The 24,445-nt window shown below is 32.8% G+C and overlaps 1 protein-coding gene across 3 annotated transcripts in view; it reads right to left on the bottom strand.

Moving 5' to 3' along the window:
• The window catches only part of LOC100871716 (neurotrimin), a 168,257-nt gene that overhangs the window by 79,789 nt on the left and 64,023 nt on the right, over positions 1 to 24,445 (bottom strand). For all 3 annotated transcript variants that reach the window (XM_012494179.3, XM_012494181.3, XM_003698990.4), the window contains exons 3-5: positions 13,135 to 13,238; positions 8,081 to 8,288; positions 6,536 to 6,691 (exon numbers count right to left, since the gene is read on the bottom strand). In XM_012494179.3, coding sequence (XP_012349633.1) covers positions 6,536 to 6,691; positions 8,081 to 8,288; positions 13,135 to 13,238 — 468 coding nt within the window. The remainder of the gene's footprint in view (positions 1 to 6,535; positions 6,692 to 8,080; positions 8,289 to 13,134; positions 13,239 to 24,445) is intronic.

Here is a 24,445-nt window from a genome sequence, read left to right as displayed (position 1 = left end):
TTTTAACTTTCTTCTACGAAGAAGAAATTAAATCTTGGATACCTGAAGAATATTTAAGATGAGATAATATTTATGAGAGATAATATTTCCAGTAAATAAGATTTCTGAGCGTTTTCTTGCATCGTCAAACGAGTTTTACGCGATATAAATATCTTTGTCGCGATTTTTGCCACGTTCTGTACAATTTCCTGTAAAACTGGGATGGGAAAAGAACGCTCGAAGAAGATCGTAGACAATGATGTAGACACGTTCAACCAGCATTATGCCGACATTGATTACCAGTGTTTTCTAACCTTTGCGCATCGTACACTTCCATTTCTTCGATATCCGTTTTCATAACGCTCCTCTCGAACGAGGAGAAATAATTTTCCCCGCGTTAGGCAAATTGTTATTGCGAGGAGCGTTGTTTTGCCGCCATAAGCGATCCTGTTTATTGGATCACGTTACTCGATATAAGGATTTCAATTTCTTCAAAATGTTGTGAAATTCGGTGAACATACAGCTTCGCCACGGAGATGAAAATTTTCATTTGGAATGAGATATTGTAATTTGTCTGTATTTAAATGTAACGGATATTCATTTCACTCTCTAATTCAATACTGGCTTTTGTTTTTTCAAAAGAGAAAATATTTATAATTTAATATATTCATCATTACTTATATCTTATATATTTTTGTAAATATGGAGGATGAAAAAGGTGGTTGTTTTGTACTTTTGCTTCTTCAAAGTTATCCATTAAAAATTTTGGCTCGTTGGTTGATATTTCATTATATTCAGAAACAGTTTATTGGAAAATAAATTAATTTTCAATTCGATTATCATGATACACATAAATGAAACAATTAATTTTTCAAACGAAATTCAAAAAAAACTGTATCAAAATATAATATCTCAGAATCCTTTAATATCCCATCCGGGATATTAACTTCTTCAATTCCAATTTCACTCGTTCGATTAATAAATTTTTTAATTTTTCAAAACTCGTAAAATACGCGTCTGTGCGCGGAGTTGTGTTAAATATTCGCCGAACTACCCTTTATACATCTCCGCAATTAATTTCTGGCAAAGTTCAAGTAAACATCTCTCAACCGTCGTTCGTTTCCTGAATACGAGCACCAACGATTCGTTACCCCTTTTTCCAGCATTCCTCTCCCAATTCGAGATATCTCTCTTTGTTTTTTCTTTACTTACCCTCTTACCAGCTTTTCGGACAATCGTAGCAGGGAGCTAAATCTTCTTTTTCTTGGCCATACACATTGGTGTCTCGATCCCATTCTTTAAAAAGTACGGGTCTGGCTCGTGTCGTTTTATAAAATTCGATTTTCTTTTTCATTTCTCTTCAACATTCTTTTTCACTTCGATGTACGAAAAGCTAGGGAAGGAGCATTGGTATGTGCGATACACGTACAACATTCCAACACTATAAATTGCTCCTAATCTTTGCCTCGAAGTGGATGTGATGGTTTGGTCGAATTCTTTTCTCGATGTAATCGGATCACGCGGCCGTAATTCTTACAAATTCTTATAAATTTCTGTGTGCGGAAGTAAATCGGTTGATACAAACGTTTGTTAGATTTTTCAACATGAGAATATTGCAGTGTTGAAAAATAAGGAAAGTATCGAAAGTTTTCTTAATAATTTTTTTTTTTAGAAATAACTCGTTTCTAAATTTAAGGTATTTTAATAAAAATTATATCTGACTTTTAATCGTTTTTTACACACAATATATAATGCATACGTACTATTCATTAATCATAATATTCTTCAAAATGAAATCTGAAACTAAAAGCGGATCAAGTATTATAATTCATTAAATTAAATCAAAAATAGTCCCATGTTACAGAATAATTATCAAGTTGAAATTGTATTGAATCGATGAGGAAAAGTTTCGACTATCTTTAATCTTAATAATACAATTTTAAATGATAAGCAGTATACCACTGTTCACGATAAATTCATTCTATAAGAATAACATTTTGTATTTACAAAATATTCTATATTTTTACCGAGTTCGTGAAACACTTCATCGTCTCAGTTCATTTAAATCTGAACAACTCAATGATCAGAAATATTGTTAAAATCATATTTTTCACATTACACGAGTAAAGTCATGAAATTAACGAGAAGGCGTTGGAGAAGTCAAATTGTCGAGTCCCAAAGGGCGACGCATCGGTTAGCAAGCGGACAGTTTGAGTACGTGTTTGCAATCGTGATATTTTGTCCAATTACGCCTATCGAATGACATGGTATGGCGGCAGATAGTGGCCGAAGATAGCCTTCGATCGTGGAACGATATCGTCTCCTCATAAGCCGTTGATGGCTCGCCGCTGCGTTGCAAATTGATTGGCGTTTTCATGAATAGTGGGCCGCGTTTCACGCGTTTCGATCGATGCGCTTTTATGGAATGGCGTTCATAATGAAGGAACTAGTTCTCGTAATTATGCGTAGATTCACGTGGAAACACGGGAATCGATGTTGATCGAGAGCTGGGTATCGATAATTCAATGGAGGTTGAATAAAAGAGAATGAAATTTATCTGTGGAAGTGTTGAAAAAGTGTTGAATTTGACGAGTGTTACGATTTTTTATAATTATCGTGATGCTGAGAGTATATGTCGTGAAGAATGAGTTTAAAACGTTTCAATTGTCTATATTTTTATTTTAATCGATTCTTCAGAGTGTTGGAAATTATTGGTTGAATAGAACTTGTTTCGCTGTTCTCTACAAAAGAAATTTAATTTTCCTCTAAAATAGATACGAATAAATACCACGAAAAATTGAAAAAGAAACAATAAATTATTAAAAATAATAATTTCTACTATTAACGAATTTTTCGATCAAATTCAGACTCCAATTCAATTTAAATTGTAGGAAATTCTCATTATCAAAAAGGCATGAAAAAGATTTAATCCTATATTTCATCCCCCCCTACGAAACTCTATTTCAACGAGTTCTCACTCGCAAAAAAAAGTTAAACAGAATTTCGCAACAATAGTTCCCTTCGAATTACATTAATCTCCACGACCCCGCTAATGGCCGGTTGAACAGGCCAGATCATATAATGCAACGGTGGATTTTTATCCAGGGCCCAGGGAACGATTCGAGGCATACATATTTATCAGTGACAGTTTATACGGTGGAGTTAGGGCGAGGCGTAAGCTTCGAAAGCCTCGTCTGAGCGTCTGAAGCCGAGTATGCCTCGAGGGCAATGAAAATTTAAATTAGAGCAGAAATTAAATCCGGCCTTTATCCGATATTGAGAAAATCCTTTGGAACGGACAGATTGTCTGACGTCCCTCTATCCTGTACATCTTTGCCCATTGCTCCCTCTCTCTCTCTCTCTCTCTCTCTCTCTTTTTCTATACATTGCAAGCGAGACTATAGTACGAGGCTTGCAGAAAGAAAAGAGGCAAGAAATACGTGGAGAGAGAGAGAGAGAGAGAGAGAGAGAGAGAGAGAGAGAGAGAGAATGGAAGTGTCGTGCCTATCACACCCTTCATAATTAGTAATTAAGAAAGTAATTAGCATCGATCGAGACGACCTCTGCGCCAAGGAGGCTCTCGAGCGGAACTGATATTTTTAGAGCAGCGCGCCACGACAAGCGGAGGATCGATTATTTACTATGCTCAACGATCAAACGTTTCCTCCTTCTGGCGAAGAATAAACTTGGTAAACTTCCGTTGCGTCACGAGGGGTATCGATTCGTTGGATTTTATTGATTAAGGCCGGGAAGGAATGCCGCGCCTCGACTTATCGACAGGAGTGTCGACCTTCTATAGCCTCGAGTTGACTTTTTGAACCGGAGGACTTCCGGTAATGCGAGCAGAACGCTCGTTTCGCAAGGCATATCGATCGAATTCTATTCAATTTGGCGAAATTGCGATACTTGCGAAGCGAAACTTTCGCTTGATATTGATTGAAAATTGATATTTATTAATTCTTTGAACGAGAATTTTTAACATTATCGAACCATTTTGAATAGTAAAGAACGGTTTCGTTACTATTGTTATATTAATAGATGTTCTCGAGATCGCAATTTCTGAAACCAATTTAGCTAAGGGAATTCTGGAACAGCCTGTTTTCCCGACGCAGCACAAATTTCAATTGCTGTACGAAGCAACGTTTCCTAATTCGAACTTCAAAAGCAAGTGATACATCGAATACGTTCTTCAATGTAATCTTGTATTTCTAACAAGATAATAATTTACGGATAATTATTCGTATTCGATTGCAAAAACGAGATATTACAGATTATTATTAAATTTGAAGATTATGATTTAATCTACCGTTATGAATATCTTGCTTTCTCAATATTCAATAACGTTTTAATTGTTTATCGATAAATTTTATCGATGATGTATACAATATATCGAAATATTTTATATTTATTTGATTAATCATTAAAATAATTCTCCATTCATAATAATGTGTTAATAATGTGTAATATTGGATTACCAATGACTAAATTTTTTAATAAAAGCATTTAATAATTTAAAAATCCTTTAAAAATAATTTCGTAAATTGATATTTATTTGTTTAGAAATATTCTAAAATTGTTGGGAATTGTTTTTGTTATTATATGTAAATATATGCGTAATGAAACGAATTGAAATGAGTTATGGTCGTCGCTATTTTGTTAATGAACAATCAATGAATGAATTATGAATAAATTTCCAGTAATATTTCATAACATAAGGGTATGGTTGTTTTTCAAAATCAATATTTTTATTTGAAATGAAAACAACAAAACAGGGGGGATAGATTTTCATCATTTCAAATTTTACCATTGATTATTTTCAAAATATAACAATTCGTTGTTGTAACCCACATTTGTTACATTATATAAAATTATTATAAACTGTCCATTGTCGAATGTATTTTATAAAAATAAATATTAAATGTACCAGATTCTCAACAATATTGAGAATTAAAAAAGTTTTCACGAAAGTGCTTTTCAATTCGTCAAATTCAGCTAAAATTTTCAAAAGGATATACAAAAACAAAAAAAAAAAAAAAACCATTCAGCTTAATAGAAATGTCAAAGAAAATTTTTTATTTTCTCTATATGAATTTTTCCTTCGTATTTTATTTTATTAAAAAGTATTATAACAATTATGATATTAAACAATTTTTAAATTAAATTTTTCCTTCAAACACGAAATAAAACTAAAAATAATTTTTAACGCATTATTACATAAGAACATAAATTTAAAGATAAAGTTTACATTCGTGTCTGATAATATCACACAGTTTCGAGGGGAATATTTTATACGTTTTGACGTGAGTGTCGGTATATGAATGTCAGAATTGAATACGAGTAAAGTGAATATAAACTTCGTACAAGTTTCGACACAACAAAGAAGAATCGTTTTAGTCGTTTGCTTTTTTTTTTTTTTTTTTTTTTTGCATTGCATACGAAAAAGCGATATCGTGTGCGAAGCTGCGCTACCTGTATCCATTCGACTATCGATTGTCGAATTGAGAACTATCCGGAAACGACGATTCAACTCTTGAATACATTTCACACGAGAGTTTCGCGATACGAGCCAGATATACACTGTATCCATGAATAATTACGTTTTGATTGCCAGCCAGCAGCCAGTTTCGTAATAATTAATCGTTGAAATCATGTGTAATAGAATACTTTGACTAACTTTTTATTTTTACTTCGTTTTTGAAACACGAAAGGTATGTTTGGAATTGCGATTCAATTGATGGACAATTATAATGGAAAATTGAAAAAGTGTTGTAAGATTTAATATGCGATTCCGTATAAATTTTGGAAATACGTTTCCTGATATAAATATTTTATTTTAAACAAAATGAAATTTTTTGGCTAAGCGATAATATTATGAATAGACGGATATATTAAAACGTTGTATCAAAACATTAATCTTAATGTTAATTATAAATTAATATTATATAAATTAATCTTAAATCTTGCATGAAAATGTATTAACGATTCCCGTAACTAATATTTCATAGGCGAAAGGAAAATGTGATATTGGCACCTCATCAATTCGAAACCAATTTAGTAATGTATTAAATTATTTGCCATTAATTTACTGAATACATCGTGTGAATCGAATTTAGATCTCATTTTATCGCGAAAATTATGAATCCCTGGCGTGAAATTAACAATTCTCCGTGACTGAATCATTATGTCCAACGTAATTAATGAAAATGTCAATCGATTCATTAGCAAAATCCGTTATCTGATGTACGTAATAATAACACTTTCACACCTGTACTTTTTATAAGTATAATTAATCGTTTATCTTTCGGTGTCATAATGATTCGAGTATAACATTGCTATTAATTGTTTCGAAAATTGATAGGGAGAATTCCATATTTTGAGGGAATGGAATTTTACAATTTCTTATAAATCTTGCAAAATAATATTTCAACTTTTCAAAGGTTTCAACGATATAATGATTAAAGAATACGTGAATTTATTTTTTTAAATAAAATAGTCTCAGTTTTCAAAATTATATTTTCACAAAATTAGAAAAAGAAAATTAATAATCAAAACTCACCGCTCTCTCCATTGTAGTTTATATTTTTCCCATCCTCTCTGCGCCACATGACGTAAGGTTCCGGATATCCTGAAGCTTTACATGTCAATGTCACGTTTGAACCTTCGCGGACAACCATGTCTGTGCTCGTTTCCTTCGTGATAATGGAAGGTGGCACTGCGAACAAAAAGAACACGCGAAGTCGAATGAATAATCGCCTTTCATATTCTTCTGCAAACTTTACTTTTAAGCAATGCATTAATCAGATCAATGGTAATTTAATAAGTTTACTTTTCAATTTCAAGTTGTTTATTTCTCTTTGTTCAGTTGATTCAGGAAATTCTAATAAGTAATGTTACTTAAATGATAAATTCTTCATTTATTCTATATCCAGTCTGTAATATTAATGATAAACTTTGCGAAGCGGGAATTTGCCTAATGGAGCGAGCAAAATCTAAATTTTGCTGTTAATTATACATACATATCGCTTCTAGAATAAACTCGACCAAAATTGATAACAATAACCGAAATCGATATCATTCTTGTTGAGTTTCGATATTTAATCCAGATAAGAGAAATACGAATTATTATTATTCATCGTCGTTATTGCTGTTTACTATTAATCGCTGCTAATTCTGTTAAATTTAAATAATTGGATTATATTAATAATCAAACAATATTCGAAACGTCAAATACAGAAAATTATATTTTTCAATATTTCTGGTAATTTTTATTTTTGAATAACAATTGAAAATTATTGGAATAATTTTTGAAATTTTATTTCATAAAACTTTACTGTAATTAATAATTAAATTTTTATTTCGATATTTTTTTAATATAAATGATATATAAGTAGTTGAATGTTTCGCAAACTATATTATTTTTGAAAAAACGATTCATCCGTATTTCTAAATTGTATTTCTATAATTAAAAAGGAATATAATCGAAAAAAGTTTATTTTAATAAGGAAAATTAAACGTACTCCAAGCACTGAATACAGCAAAGACAATTTTCGAAACTTGGATAACTTTCTTTCCAAATTTATCTTTTTTTATGGTAATATAAAAAAATAGCATTCCTAATACCCTTTAACTTGAGGTTAGTTTCTCGCTAATCTTGTGGAAGCTTAAGTACTTTGCTTGTTGATTGAATATCGGAAGCCTGATGACTCCTAACCCAGTTTAACAACTAACTGGAAACCTAATTGCTTCAAAGACTAACTGAATCGAGCTGACTAATGCCGGTCCCTTAATTGCTTTTACGGTGTTTAAACGTTACGTTTCTGACAAATTCTTAATTACTTCCATATATCATTTTTTTTTTTCACAAATAATACACGTTCTTTAATATAACATAAATTATCCAACGTTCTTACGTTATAAATATTATTCAAAATCATTCTTTCGAAATTCGTGAAAATTTTCTATTTATATGAAAAAGAAGAAGGAACAAAAATCTTCCAGCAATAGATCTTAGGCTCTGTTGTTTCTTTTTGTATATATCTACTTTGAAATAGAATTTTTTTTTTAACGAAACAAACGATATCTCACATATAAACGTGCTTACCTACAACCTGCAAATAACCCTGTCGACTTCTCATCGGGTCTGTGTTCACCTGACACATGTACCATCCACGATCCACTTCTTCAACTTTTTTTATGTGAAGATACCATGTACGGTGATCGTTATACGACAACGAGATCCGTGGATTTTGCGTGATGACATTATGGTGGATGGATAAGATAGTCTGCGTATCGACGCGCACCCATGCCACCTAGAACAAACATATATGAATATATATACAAAGTTTGCATAAGATAAACTATCGGTGTGGATAAATTATCAATGGAAAATTCCTTACTGTTGTAGCGAATAAAGATACGCAATTTATTATCCATTTAATGATATAATAAAATTATTAAAATATTGTTCTTATTAAATATTATATGTTTACAAATAATTAGTAAATCGTAGTGTTAATTATTTGTAAAATTAAAATTAATATTAATAAATTAAAAATTTTAATTACTTTGTATAAACTTTAATGTAGTAAAGAATGAAATCAATATCTCATTAATGATCATTTAATATTGTAATATTTATAGAGAGTAGTATAATAAATATCCTGACATTTTTGCGAGAGGTTTAAACTTCAGGTATAAATAGATTATATTAAAATTGCTTGTGTTGAGTTCTAAATTAAAAATTGATAGAAGTATTATGTTAAGGAAACGGATTAGAAGAGAAATTTAATTAAGAATTTAATATAACTATTGTTTCAACGAGTTTATATAATATTTAACATTTAACATTTCACCAGGAAAATATTGCGAGGAAAATGGAAACTCGTAATGGGAGTAAACTCGTGGAAAGTTATACATACTTTATAGGGAAAACCATTTATCTTCGTCACTTGAATATCAGCTTCATTACTTAGGTTATTAAAAAATTTTCTTGCCAGAGATATTTAAACGTCATTTTCAGTCATTTTTCTTGACTCTATTAAATTTTTAACAATCTCTACGCAACAGTTCCTCAATGTATTTTAATTATTGTTCAAAGAAGATGGAAGGCACTTCAAGTATAAAGAAGTTTCAAAGACTATTCTTATTTAATAACATGGCTTAGAAGGAACGTAATTAAAAGTGATTTCTTCTAAAAGGTGAAAAATATTGAAAATATAAACTTCTATATACAATATTCATAATACAATTTCGATAAATGGATCGAAAAATGAAAAGTATGAATTTTGATCTAGTTTCAAAAATTATTTATATTACAATACATTAAAATATTTTTAATACCTTGGATCAATAATTTATTAGGTTCGTTGATTTGACGTTGTCGCGTGTCGTGCACGTTCCGTAAGAAGCTTTGCCGCTAATAATCAAACACGGTTCGTGGAAATGCAGAGGAATGGCTTAGCATAATCGGTGAGTGTTCGTGGAATAGCAACACGGAGATTTGTTACGCGAGATTAGTATGAGGAATATCATACGGATTACATAAACAACATAATGCCAACTGGAATAATGATTGTTTCAAATTCAGAGGTAAAGAGTATCAAGATTTGCTTAAATTCGCTTTATTACACATTGCAGTTATTTGTTATTTAAAAAAAAAAATCTTTAAGAATCTTTGCTTCACTTTTTATACATAATTGTTACGCTTCGTTGCAAACATACTTTACCTCGTACACATTGAAAGGAAAATTGATTTTAAAACAGGAAGGAGATTATAGAAAACCAAGAAAATGATTAACGAAGTTTCTTATTACGTTCGACGTCGACATGTTGGTATTTTCTTTAACGCAATATTTTCTAGGTTACGGTATTACTAAGAAAATCGAAGTTTAATAGAGCTTAATTGTTTTATCGTTTTTTGCCTTCATAAAAATATCCTTATAAAAATTTCTTTATTTTTCACGTTCACGAAATTCTACACGACATCAAATTTCGTTTCGATTTTTCTTACATCGATATCTGTATATTCTTTTACTTTTGGCGTCATTTCATAAATTTCAACTTTCTTGGAATTTTATTATTAAAAAAAAATATGTCATCGATAACAGAAACTGAACTTTGCGGATAATTTTAGAAAAATTCGAATTCCACCAATTAATCTCTTTACACAATTATCCATCAATCTTTCGAAAGCAGAATTTAAGAAGAGATCAAGTTTTTCCAAAACATAATTCTTCGTCTATAGAATCGTTCATGCGTACATTCTACGGATCTATACGATCCGTGATGTTTCCCTTTGCGGAGCTTTGGACACCCTATACAACATCGTTTCGTTCTTATCGCCCGCTTAATCCAATATACAGGCTGCCTTGTATTCCGTATCCTCCGTGGATCTTCGAAACTTTCACAGAATAGAAGGGTAAGTATAAGAAGGCTTAGAATCTACCCCATTTTCTTTCCTTCGTCACTAAGCCTCCAATGTGACCGAGATCTCTTGAGGATAGATGAAAATACGATGAAATAGGGCTTCATATTGCGATATTTCTTATTTGATATTTGTTAACATTTGTACGAAGAGTTACATTACGGGTTCGATTAAAATAAATGTAAATGAAAGACGCATGGAGATATTTTGCCACTTATCTTCCATCATTCACGTGGATTGTTTAGAGAAATATTTGGAAAAAGTTGATTCGATCAAATATTCTTTATTGATAATCTGATAATAATTCTGTAATATCGAGAATGAATTTTCTATTTATCGTTGCCAGTAAATAAATAAATTTGATATCGATGGATTTGTAATAACAATATTAAAAAAAAAAAAATAGAGGTGGCATGATGTGAAAATAATTTAACACAAGATAGACTGTAACAAGGCACGTTGAAATTGAGCATAATTTAATGTCACACCTATTGGACAACACACTGCCGACTTAAACTTGAACATCCTCCGTAATTAATAACTGTTGGGTAATTACGAAAGTAGATGCTACAACTTTTGAGCATTTAAGGTTATTTGGGGATGAACATTTACTGCACTATTCGACACTTTCCTACTTTCATCTCATAATGCCTTCACTTTGCTCGTATACATAAGTATGTACATTGACCTGCATATATCAGGCGCACAGATTGCACTGTAGAGAGAGTGGAAAGTTTGGGGAAAATGGAATGAGAAACCTGCGAATAAAATAATATAAATAGATGATGAAGATGGCAAGAATAGCTTCTCGATGGTTGAGATACGTGTAGAGTTAAGAAAATAAAAGTTATATCCGTTTTAACATCAAATTGGATAAAAATGGAAAAAAATGTCGTCGAACGATCGAAATTTGAAATTTTATTTCAGAAGATAAGGAAGGTGTGTAACATAGAAACAAAACCATATACGTTTTAATTTATATACAATGTAGAACGATAGTGATTCGTATAATTATCGTCAAGTTTCCTCAGAAACAAATAATTGATCAAATTAAATATTTAATAGAAATTAAATTCAAGATCATTTTTATTTTTCTAAATATTGGATTTTCATTATAAAATATAATTGATTTATATGCTATGATCTTGAAATAATCTTGAACTTCTAAACTCTTCTATGTATAAAAAAGTATATATTAAAGAAAATAAGACATTTAATATTTATACAGTTTGTAAAAATTATACCATTTACTGGATTACCAAGTTTTCCAACAAAATATCTAATACGTCAAACAACGAATAATTCCAATTATGAAAATGTCAAACGTCCCCTAATTAAAACTTAAAACTAATTGAAAATTGAAGAACGTATCGCGCGTTACGTTTCACGAAAAATTATTAATCCACCAGACACCACGTGGAAAATTACGATATTCCAGCCGCGTTAAGAAGCAGGCCAGCGATAATTTTTCCGCAGGAGCGTGTTTCCTGTTCCCTGCTAGCCCTGTCTGGGGAATATCAACCCCCGTTGGCGGCGGCCTGCAGCACGAGGCACGATGCTTCTTTACGGTTGCAGACTATGCCAGGATCGGCCGAGAGGGATCGTGTGAACCGGCGTCGTTACCATATTACTTTAATAATTCAACGTGACACTTCACCGTGATGTATTTCCATTGGCGTAACGAACGAGGCAGCAGGCTGAAGTTGACGTTGCTGCGAGTCACGGCTAGAATTACTCCGCTCGTCTTCGCGTGCGAAATTCTCAAGCGGTGCGTAAAAAACCTTTGCCTAATAACGAACTTCCTCGAGACGGTTATTTGTACGAGGATACAGGATCGTTTGACTGGTGTTTGTCGAGATAACAGGGTATGTAACGAGGATGCTGGACAAGGTTATCCCTCTGATGGAGGAAAGTTTAATTAATCTGGTGGCGCGAACGTGGGATCTAATTGATCTTTATCTTTGGAAAAATTGTATCGTTGTTTTTTTTTTATTCATTTGATATATTTATTTTCAAGATTGTGATTCTTGTGCGATGCAAATGATGGGGGAAACGTGGATTATGTTGGAGATTTATGGATATCGAAGACGGGCATATATATTTATATTTTTCAACTTTCTGATTGTTTCTGCTGGGATTAAGTAAGTGTTGAAATATGGAATTTTCAACGGATTTAAAGCATCGTGAATCCGAGAGAATTAATCTTATCGTGGAAAAGTTTTATCTTATTTCACGTAATATACATGAAAATCATTTCACATTTCTGTTAACCATTCTGCTCGGTTTTATCTAAAAAATGCTCGCATAAAACGAAAATTATTGCTTCCCAAGCTACGCGTTATACAAACGAAACAACTATAATGAAACTATTTTATTCTTGTTTTTACAAGTCACGTTCTTTCAGCGTAATTTTCTATTGTGAAAATGGAGCACCGTAATTTCGAAACTGAAAATGGCTGAAAAGAGCTCTCTAAACGTGATACTTAAAACGTACTGAACGTACTGAACTTAACGCTATAATTGTCTCATTTTCTTAAAAACATTACGCGATTCCATTAATTACACTTCAAATTAAATATTCTCGATTCAAATACTCTCAAGTTTGTGTTACATTCAAACGTTTGTTATTAATTTCTTCATAATTGTGAAAACATTAAAAAAATATCGAGCCTCGAAACTATCTTAATAAATAATTATCGTACATGAAAAATTAAATAATCTTTCTTCCTTACTTTAAAGTTTCGTAGATTGTCCACTATACAGGCTAACAAAGCATCTCGACCTTTGCTCACGGTCACGTTCTGGATTTCCTCAGCGAACCTGGGCAGGTCTGAGTCTGGAAAATAAATTTAAAAAATTTGCTTCTTACATGTTTGTAGAAAATTTAATTATTTCAAAAGATAAAAATATTTAATAATTACTTAGCAAAGAAGAAATTCCGAATGAATCGAACATTCTTTTTTCAATTTATTTTCACTGTTATATTTTAGTATTTAATTTCTTTTCATTCTTTTCTCGTTCATTTACTCTCACGTCACATAAACGTATCATTCTTCGCATTTAATAATTATTACATGAAAATAAATTTCACCACTTCACATATAACATATTATGCATATTTAATTACATTTTCTCTATACAAAATTTTATTACACAAAAATATTTTTATTTCATGAGAAAACAATTAAGTGATTTAATGATTTTTAAATGTGTTTAATTTTTTTTTTTTTAATTTTTGTTTTTTTTTTTCAAAAATAAGTTTAGTCAAGAGTTGTATATATCGAGGTATGCGTGTACTCGATGAATTTTCCAATCTTCAAAACAAGTTTTTCCAATGAAAACATTTTATTTTATATTTTTAGCTTATTTTTGAATATCCATTCGTACCTAGTAACAAAATAATTTAATTGTTAAATTCTCGTGTACTTGACAAACATGATTTTCTCGAAAAAATAATCTACAATGGAAAAAATATTATTGCTTTATTTATTTTACCATTTATTTTTACATTCAAAACCACCTCGTGTAAACGTATAAATTAGAATGATTGAAATTCATGTGTACTTAACAACTTTTCAAATTTTATTTCCATGAAAATAAAGCTTAAAAAATTCTACTATTTCTTCCCGATTTATTTTCAAATATTAAATAATACCCTTTTCGTCCACATTTGTTCAAAAAATTAACCAATTTCATCCATACGTACTCGACAATTTTTCAATTATTTCTTGTTTCCAAAACAAAAAATTCTTCTATGCCTTTTATACCTTTAATACATATCAAATTATCTCGCAATGTTGAAATATTCACGTGGTTGATTTATTCAAAAACAAAGTCTCGTATCAAAACAACGTTTCGTTCAACTGCATGAACTTTGTGAAATGGACCACAGCTCCTCGTCGGGTGCCGTGTATCGTTGGACAATGAGACTGGCCGAGATTCCGAGTTATCGTAAGAGCAGGCATAACGAGTTCAGGATTGAACGTAGGGCCCGTCCTTAAAAGCTTTTACCTTCGTTAATGTCTTTACGACGTCTCGAGCAGCTGAATTATTTATGGCCGCAAAGAGAACCCAATGGAGGACGAGAAATCGTGGTAGACACGACGAAACGAGAGCGAGGGTGAGAATGGATAGAGGGGGTGGATAGGGAGGTTGTGGATAAGAACGAGTTACTTTCAGCTCTTTTCAAACGGACACGAAACGAGGGACGCCGTTAATTACATCTGTCATACTTTATTATGACTGCGGTACACCACGTTAATTATGACACCTGCAACGAGAGTACACCTCGGAAATAAAAAGGAAAAAAAAAAGGAAGAAGGAAAACGAATAATTCGTGTAATTTATGTCGGGCATATGTATGTACAAATTGCGGTGTTATTATCTTCCTTTATGACGCTCCCCCACTGATGAGGTATAAATAGGATTGTCGTTTTAACGAGGGACGATTCCGTTCCTCGAAATCTCGCCTTGGTGAAAAGATCGATATCAGTTGAAATCGATTCATCAGTTTCACAATGAGATCGTTCAAGAAATTATTTTAAGGTCTTGTGATAAATATATCTTGGAATCAAGATTGGAAGTTTTACTTTAATTTGCTTTAATTGATACTAAATTTTTGTTGAACAGATTCTAATATTCAATTCTTTCTAAACAAATAAATAAATTTACTTCTTTTTTTACGTGCATTACGAGAAAAAAAAAATAGAGTTTCAGAGCAAACAATTTACTTAGTTACTTGAAAACTTTATTTGATTTATTATCTTTCTAATTAGACATAGTTTCAAGAGACTTTCGTCTGAGGATAATTAATTCATTTTATCACTTTTTAATTTCTTATTGTTATTCTTTTTATTTAAAAAGAATTTTCTTATTCTTTTTATTTAAAATTCGAAATATTGATACACACGAAATAACGAATTAAAATTAATAGTTTCATTATTTCATTTTATTTATTTAAATGCTGTGTGGAATGCTGTTATCAAGAAATAGTTGATAACGATTATTAATTTGATCGTAAATATCTATAAATATCCATTAAACTTGAAAATGTTTGAAAAAAGAACATTTCAATAATTGAATTTCAAATAACTGAATAATCAATTAACCAGAAATGATTGGATTCTAAACATAAAACGTACAATCCTTATAGCGTTCGATTCAATATTTTCTTCCCAATAACAAAATATCCGAATTGACGAAAACGAAGCACCATCGAATTTGCTATTCTTTCGAAAGCATTCTTCATAAAATCAACAGGTTTTCTATTCTAACTGGCACAATGCGCGTACCATTGAGACTTGGAATCGATATTTTCAATTCATCAACGTGGCCACCTCCTGTTTCGTAGATCTCCTTTCGGCCGGTGCATACGCTTTCACGCACATAGGACATTGATACACAGAGTTCTTTCAATCTCGAGAGATGAACAAGTTCATTTGTAATTTCGCGTATGTATTCCGCGCCAAGATTGAAAATCATTTTTCAACCAGGATAAGTGTGCGTGTTTGCGCGCTTAGGGAAATGCGAAAGTGAAAAATGAAAGGAAAAAAAAAAAAAAAAATGAAAATTCCATTTCTTTTGGGATCGAACGTTCTCAAAGGGAACGTTCTCTGTGAGATTATACACTTTTTGATGAGTTTTCAATTTTTCGATAGTAGTTAACGCACGTGAAGTTAAATAAGAATATTTTTAAAATAATTAATTTCGTTACAATTCGTTGAAGCATTGTTTGAATATTCCTCCGTTGAAAATTAATAAAATGAAATATATCTAATATATTGCAATTTTCAGGTACTGGAGGGCCATTGAATATTATAGAAGATGATGTTTACACCTCCATCTTAATTATTACTGACACGATTAACTCTATCGATTGGTTATTAACTACAGCTTTATGATAGCAAACTACTTAGCAAGATGACCTATTTGAGTTGGATTAATGACTATCAAGGGAATTGTGCAAGATGATGTACATCAATTTCGGCGAAATTATAGAGAGAAATAGAGAATTAACATTTCCATTTCTCAACTGGTTTTAATTACCATTGATAATACATTTATACGTGCAAGATTTATAATCTCTGTAATCTAAACTATACTTTTGATTCCTTGCTACTAATCTCAACATCAGGAGAGATGTTTTTAATCCATGAGAGAGATGTCGAAGAAAAAGCAGAGAATATGTTGAAAATTATTTCGATAATTATTCGTCTAGTAATATGAGAAGTAGTGTATTTGCAACGAAAATTACAAAGAAGTGTTTCATATTTCCAATTCAATCATTTACATTTAGTCACTACGTTATATTAAATCGAAATGATACAAAGGTTTATGGAAAATCCGAGCTCGATTCGGACTATTAACATTTCTATCCCGTATTATCGAGAAGCCGAAATGTATAATATTTCGAAGCGTGTAATTAAAATCACGGCCATGATAAATTTACACTAAAAGCGTGTCGTTCGACGCTTTCGAAATGTTATTAAAATTACATCAAAATTACGAAAATTGATGTGAAATAAAATATTTCCACTTCTCGTGAACTAACAATTTTTCTCCGCTTAATTGCAATCGCGAAGGCTATGGTGCTCCGTTTAATCCCTTTGTGCCTTCAGCCACAAGGGCTGAACAATAAGGTTAAAATATTACGTTACATACACACCAGTGTGCATTATGCAAAGAGGAAGAGAATCACAGAATTGTGGTAATATCACGTTACTGTTCTTCCGTAACGAGTTAATTAAGACAACTGTCGCGAACCTCTCCTACGCTCTGCACCGTTGTACGTATTTTTTCGAAATTGTTGCAGACAGCGCAATTATAAAAACGTGGATCTTATGCGTCTCGCGAGCACCGACCTTTTCAATCCATTGCTCGAATTTAAATAACAAGATCCGTACGTATATATTTCGCAACATTTTACAACAATTCTTTGGTTCGAATCGTCACGCGAAATTCAATGAACAAGCGAATAATCAAAATATCGTGAATGGCCGTTCGATCGTTTCTTATTTGTTAACGACATCGTAATGAAAAAAATCTTGAATCGAGCATCGTTTTTAATAATGATGAAGTCGATTTCAAACTCCCCGAAGGAGGATGAGACTAGATGATAGAAGGATGTGAAAGGAATTACATTATTATATTGAAAGAAAGAGAGAGAGAAAAAGAGAGAGAGGATAGCGAATAAAAATTTGCAAAGAAACGTGCGGATATGTATTCGTGGATGAATACTTTTTTTCGAACAGTCGGCGGATTAATTGAACGCAGCCACACCTTATGATATTTTTGGCAGGGAAATTCCATCGTGACATTATTTTACACCCTCCTTCTCCGGTTATCCCTGTTACGTGCCAAAAAGGATGGGTAATTAACGGGGCTGCAGCGGCATCTTTCATCGACGCACAATGCGGTAATGATCGTACGCCCGGGGATTGGCTGCGGTGGCGGCCAGAATTCGTAAACACGTTTCCTGGAAGTTGTTATCAAGTTGATTAACAGGCCTTGATTAAGGTAAATCTGTGTACACGTTATATTTCGCGGCGACAATGCTCGTTCGATGAATGGGGGGAGGGTTTGGCGTCGCGTCGCGGAATAAAGTAAACGGTATAGCTCGACGATGGCTGATGCGATATAATGATGCGATTGATAATTGTGCTTTCGTTGAAATTTGATTTTCTTCTGTTGAAATGGAGGGTTAAAAAAAAAAGAGGAGGAGGGATTATTCGCGTCTCCAAATTTATTTATTCTTTCGATTGTTTGTAAGAACAATTGCTCGTTACGTTATTTTATTAGAAAAGGTTATTCGTATATTCTACGTGAACGGGGATTAAATATTTGGATTTAATATTGTTTGAAATATTTTAGAAGTGTGGGGAGCGAAGAGGATCGATGTATTCGAAAATTCGGGATAAAGATAGGAAATATTAATGTTTTAAAATAGCGTAATGATTAATTCGTTTCAGGCATTGTGCATATTTCAACTTCTATATTATTACGCTGGTAGAAGTAGAAGAACGTTATTCAAGTCACTCGAAATTCATAATTCATGATGGAACTCCGAAATTCTGATATGACTGAATATCATTGGAACTCGGTGTTTGAAAATTATATATATATATCTTTTTCTACGATTGTATCAAATATATTAAAATATTTTAATACACGTCGTGGAAGAACGACGATATATTCAATAATATTTCATATTATTTAAGAGAAAAATTATCTTAAAGATGGAAAAAATTTACAAATACAATAATTTAACACATTGCATTATATGAAATCGCGACGATTTTAAAAAATATCAATAGTAACAAAGAAATGGTGGAAATGAATTACTTAATCGAATATTTTTCTCACTCGTCACCTTCAGAAATAATGCAGTGTAAATTGCATAATCATGAATATATTTATCATACCTGATGATATTTATATAACGGTGCTACGATCATTTTCAGAATTTTATAAACGATTTGAAATAATTTTTACATGCGGATATAAACTATTCATTTTCGAGACACGAGGCAACAAGGATGGTATCGATTCGTGGATACACGGCATTCGTCTCGATATGCTTTTGCTCCGTGATTCTGGATACCGTAAAAGGTACAAGAGATTCCCTTTCTCGCTTTCGAGAGAGAATAATGAGGAATGCGGGACATAATACGTCATTGTTACGATCTCTGATTGCGCTGGTTGGAATCTCGAAGTACTTGAAGGTTCAGAACAAATACTCCTATTTCCTTGCTAGTTTTCTATCCACGGTTGCCAGTTTCCCAATTCTCTCGTTTCCCAGTTCTCTAATTTTTATCTCTTTTCTTATTTTTTTTTTCTCTCTTTCTTTACATTCGAATCACATATTATTTCGTGTTACGGGTTCTTCCAATCACGGTATAACGATATTGTTGAGAGATAAATAATATTAAGAATCGATAACGTGACAATTCTGACAATCAAGTTGTATGGGCGTATATTGAAAGTTCACGAGTAATATTTCATCACAGTTAATTGAAAAGTTCATCTTCGGATTACAGTGAAATTCGTTTTCCTCCTCTTCTTCAAAGGAAATTTTTCTAGATGGAAAATGTATATTAATAACACGTACACAGTTGTAGCTGTAGAATTAAATTATAAATAAAAAAGGGAAAGAGAAATAAATTTTTATATAAAAATATTATTAGCGATATTATTTTCGCGATATCGTTGTATACGATATTAAAGAATTGGATGTTTCATGATTTATCAAAGTATTTCAATATATTCAATATATAAGTATTCGACGATTTATTATTAAAGAATGATGAAATGAAATTTTACTCGTGATAGCTGTTAAACAATTTTATGAAACCAAGCATTCCTTTGAATTACGAAATAAAATTACAGCCACTTCTTTATACTTATTACCAATTACACAGCGTCTCAAAGACATCTTTTCATTTTATCTGAGATATACATTGAATTCGACTTCGTTTACAAGGTTTAAACACACTTTGAACGTTCGCTTTGTCGTTAAAGAAAATTAAAGATCCTCTGAAAATTACAACGTCTTAAGACTATCCATTCTCTAGAATGTTTTCTCAACTCTTCTCATCAATCCTGGCCATCCCTTAAAACCACACCGGTATTTCGAAAAAGTCTCTCCTACTTAAAAGGTGATCCAATGCTCGATGGATTCGAGTGTTCGTGTTATTTTTCTTGTCAGCATCAGTGTCTATTAGACACTGTGGTCGTTAGTCAGAATATTTCGTGGGATGGAGAAAGATAGAGAGAGAGAGAGAGAGAGAGAGAGAGAAAAAAAGGGAAAGAAAACAAGGTTCTTCCCTAATTGGCAAAGCTTTCCTTCGTCACTTTTTCGTCGACGCTTGCGTGCAAGAATTTCTTCCTTACCAATTTCTTTCCTCTTTCCCTGAAACGAAGCTTTTCCTGAAATTTTATTATCGCTTTAAGCCGATTGAAGCGCTTTATTGGCTTGTTAAACAGATTTATTCTATTTTATTTATTTTCGTATCTAAAATATTAAAAAGCTTCGTCATTTTATCTTATATTTTATCATTTCATTATCGATCGTACAGAATTCAATTCGAAATTCAGATAAATTTATATAATTTTGTATTACAACCTACAATTGTCAGTTTCAAACTAGGTTACGTAAACCTGGCATATACGCGAGACGATAAAACATAGATAAAGAGCAAGTACGTAAAATAACAGAGATAACATTGTTCCATTTTGATTTGCATCTATTTGCAACTCATGGCAATTATATAACTAAACAAGATGGCGTCAGAAGCAACATAACCTCAATTCCTTCCCGGTTTAGTAGCCAGATAAGGCGCAATCTAACCCCTAACAAGAGGTAACCTAATCTACATAATCGACACAAAAGAAAGCTGCTACGAGTACAAATCTCGGATACGAACGAAATATCGATTAAATATTTTAATCCATGCCAAATTCCTTCCCGGCGGAAGAAAGAGAAGAGATAACGAAATTTCAACGAAAACTCTCGATAAAAAGTTACGTAAAGTTCTGGGGAAAAACTGTAAAATTTTATTGCAAAATTGGAGAGAGCCGTTCGCGGAGAACGGTTTTATTCATGCACCGCAATGAACTGCAGACCGTGCAGACGACGAATCGGGTTTTGCAGAGGACTCGCGGTTCTTGAAACTGTCTCTTCGAGCCGACGAGGGAGGAGGTCGAATCAACCATTCTCATCTGGTACCACTTCGATGAGGCAAGATTTTCCGCGAGATAACGTCCTCGATTGTTCTGCGCTCCGTTTTCCAGGGAATATCGTTCGAGGAATTTGGTTTCCGGAACGAAAACCAGGCTCAAGTGCGACGAGAAGAAACGTTCGAAAAATAGTTAAGACATATCTGTACGATATTCAAACGAAACCACGAAGAACATTCTTTAATCGGGAATCGGATCAACTTTTAACAGCCAATATCGTTCTTTTCTTCAGAGAGGAGAATTCTATCCCTGCGGAAACGAGCCCGTGGTTTTACGTCAAATTGATTATTGTATTAAACACGTGAACATTTAAAACGGTGTGAGAAAAAAGAAGAAAGAATAACGTTTATCGATGAAGATATGGAAGAAACGAATGAATACAGGCATTATGAGATTTAATGTACGAATGTTTTTTCACGAGAAATTTTGTATTTTTATATCTTTACTTGTGCATCTTGATTCACATTGGGTGTTGGTTATAAACTCTGATTATATATAGTTCACAAATTTTCATTCAAGAATTTCAAAATATGGAAACAACTTTTATTTGAATTACCAATAGTATGCAGAAATACAAGTTATAAGTGTACTATGGCCAGATATTACTTGCAACTTTCTGTAATAATTCAATGAACTATAAAATCTATGAAAATAATGGAGCTAGCTAAAAGAAAGAAAAAAGCGACAAAACATCAATCATCTCCAATTCATTACAACGAACATCGTATCTCCGTCGTTGAAATCGAACGTCGCCGCAAACAGAGACTTTCATCGGTCTTCGAATAACTCGAGCAACTCCATATCACAAAGCAAGAAATTAAGCGAAACCCAATAAAACTGATCAAGTTACCGATCAATCAAAACTTTCAAAGATCAATTATTTCCATTGAACATTCGCCGTTCTCGACTCGTTTTACCCAATCGAGCTCCCCACGCCCTTCTCGTTCCCTCTTTCAACCCCTCATTCGAAATCAAAACCTTGGCAAAGATTTACAACGCAGCCCGAAAATATATTGTGCAATAAGTAAGAAAGTATAACGGGATCTTGATAATAATCGTTGCCCAATTTAATCGACGTGAACATTGCCTATACAACTGATGGATACAAAAGTTCTTTACATGGGAAACTTTTAATCGGCTCGTCGAGACGGGAAGGTTGGTCTTGGAGCGAGCAAAAATCAGCGTGCAAGTCGAGCAGAGCTCGTAAGGTTTTACTCTTAAATGAAGTTAGAGTTTATTGGTTTATCGGAGGCAAACGGAAAGGAAGTTGCCGCGGAACGTGCCCAATAATCCGTGCCGTGAGATTATCCGGCCGGCTGGCAACGGTTTCTTTTCGGTTCCCCTCTTTCTGGACCCGAAATCGGGATGGAATTTTAACAAGTTGCGACGTCGTACGCGTGGCTGCCTTTCCACACGGGGAAGACGTACAAAGACTTATGAAAGTCATGAGCTTTCCTCTTACTTGTGTCCCCGGATAAGCTCGAGCTTGTCGAAAAGATTATGTCGAAGCTCGAGAAGAAGCTTCGACTTGATACAGGTTAGTTGAAAGTTAAAGTCCAGCGAGTTCGCGTTAATCGATCGTCTACGGGATCTTGTTTTTGGGATTTAAACCCGTGGTTATGCAAAGATTACGTGATTGCGAAGACAAAATCTTGGTGAATCTTAGATGAGTTGAATTTTGGAACGGATTTTGGATTTTATATGACTGACAGTTTTACAGTCATTATATGGATTTCTTTTACAACGTTCGAATAACTTGCTATTTCCTTCTTTTTCTTTTAATTGACTGACTTATAAGTGATATCTATATATGGAGAAAATTTTAAAATATGCTTCGAATATTTAATAGAATATCAGGAAATGGTCGAAGAAATTCTTAAAAATTTTCAAAGTTAAATCTTTTAACAATGAACATAACGAAAGGATAATTTCAATTTGTAATGGAATTTGATAGACTTTAACAGAGTTCCAGAAAGATGGTTCGATAGTTTTAAACATAGAAGATGAACACTAAAACAATCAAATACACAATTAAAATTCCTAAGTTTTCTGAGCAATAAATACAGATACAGACATTAAAACTAAAAAAAGTGATCATTAATACTTTTCTCCTTGTAAAATTTCATTCATCCAGAAAACGATCTTTAACTTTCGTATATCAATACGAAGAAAGGATATTTAATTCCGACATCAAAGCCAAAAGGATGAAGATGGATCATTGTTCGATAATAATGGAAATTTCATTTTCAAAATACACGCCCTCGGCGACGATTCGCAGTTGTCAAGCATCCGGGGCAGAGTGGGTTGATATACCACCGCAAAACATCCCTCCCAGCCGGTGAGCGACTGCCTATGGAACGCTTTTAGAAATAATGAGGACCGACCTCCTTCCACCACTTTCTTCTCCCTACCCTATTTTCTTTTTATCTGGCCTCCCTCGCTTCGTTGGGCTTTCATTTATTGCCTGATTTATCGCCACCCCCTGCCGCGCTGCGAATATATTTTATCTCCGTCGAATTTGATCCTGAAATACGGCGACGCGGGCAGGAACGGTCCGGGACTTGGCCGTGGAGATTTATGCAAAGATCCTTAAAGCCCTGGCCGGGGAATTATCAATATGCAATTAGCATGGGCCGCTTATCGCCGTTGATTTTAATGAACTTCCGGTTCATTTGTCTCGTAGCTTGCCTCTGTGATATGTATCGCGAAGGCGGGAACGAAGAACAATAGTTGCTGCGTCAGATTAAGAAGGAATCGGAGATATATAACTTTATAGGATTGGATTGAGGAGGAATACTCGAAGGGATGAACAGCTTTTGATATTTTCAAGAGGAAACACAAATGGATAATTTCAACATCGAGAAAAAAAATTGATTAATTGATCTCAAACGTTTGTTTTTATTATTATTAAAAAGCGACAAGTGTTTTTTTTTAGCAAAATTAATTATCTGCATAATTAAATACTATTAGCGTATTAAAATACAATTAAAAGATTTCAATTCCTTTATCGTAGAACTCGAGATATTTCACCAATTTGGATAAAAATAAATTGATAAGATGAGATGATATATTGTCCATAATTTTTCAAATGCAAAATGATTATAACACAATGTTGCATGATTAATCAAATATATTTGATAAAGAAGTTTTCAATATACATTAAAATAATATTGATGTGTATACGAATTAAAATATTATGATGAAACGACTCGAACGTAATTCTCTATTCATCGGCATTCAGCACTTTCACGATTATTCTCCATCAATCTGGCCGTCTTATAAGATAGAAACTATTAACTAAAGAGGGAC

This window comes from Apis florea, unplaced genomic scaffold (assembly GCF_048593485.1).
Source record: "Apis florea isolate Af1SG1 unplaced genomic scaffold, ASM4859348v1 contig_1484_pilon, whole genome shotgun sequence".
NCBI classification, from domain to species: Eukaryota; Metazoa; Arthropoda; class Insecta; order Hymenoptera; family Apidae; genus Apis; species Apis florea.
The sequence above is the reverse complement of the archived record's forward strand: the minus strand, read 5'-3'. Positions and strand labels throughout refer to the sequence as shown.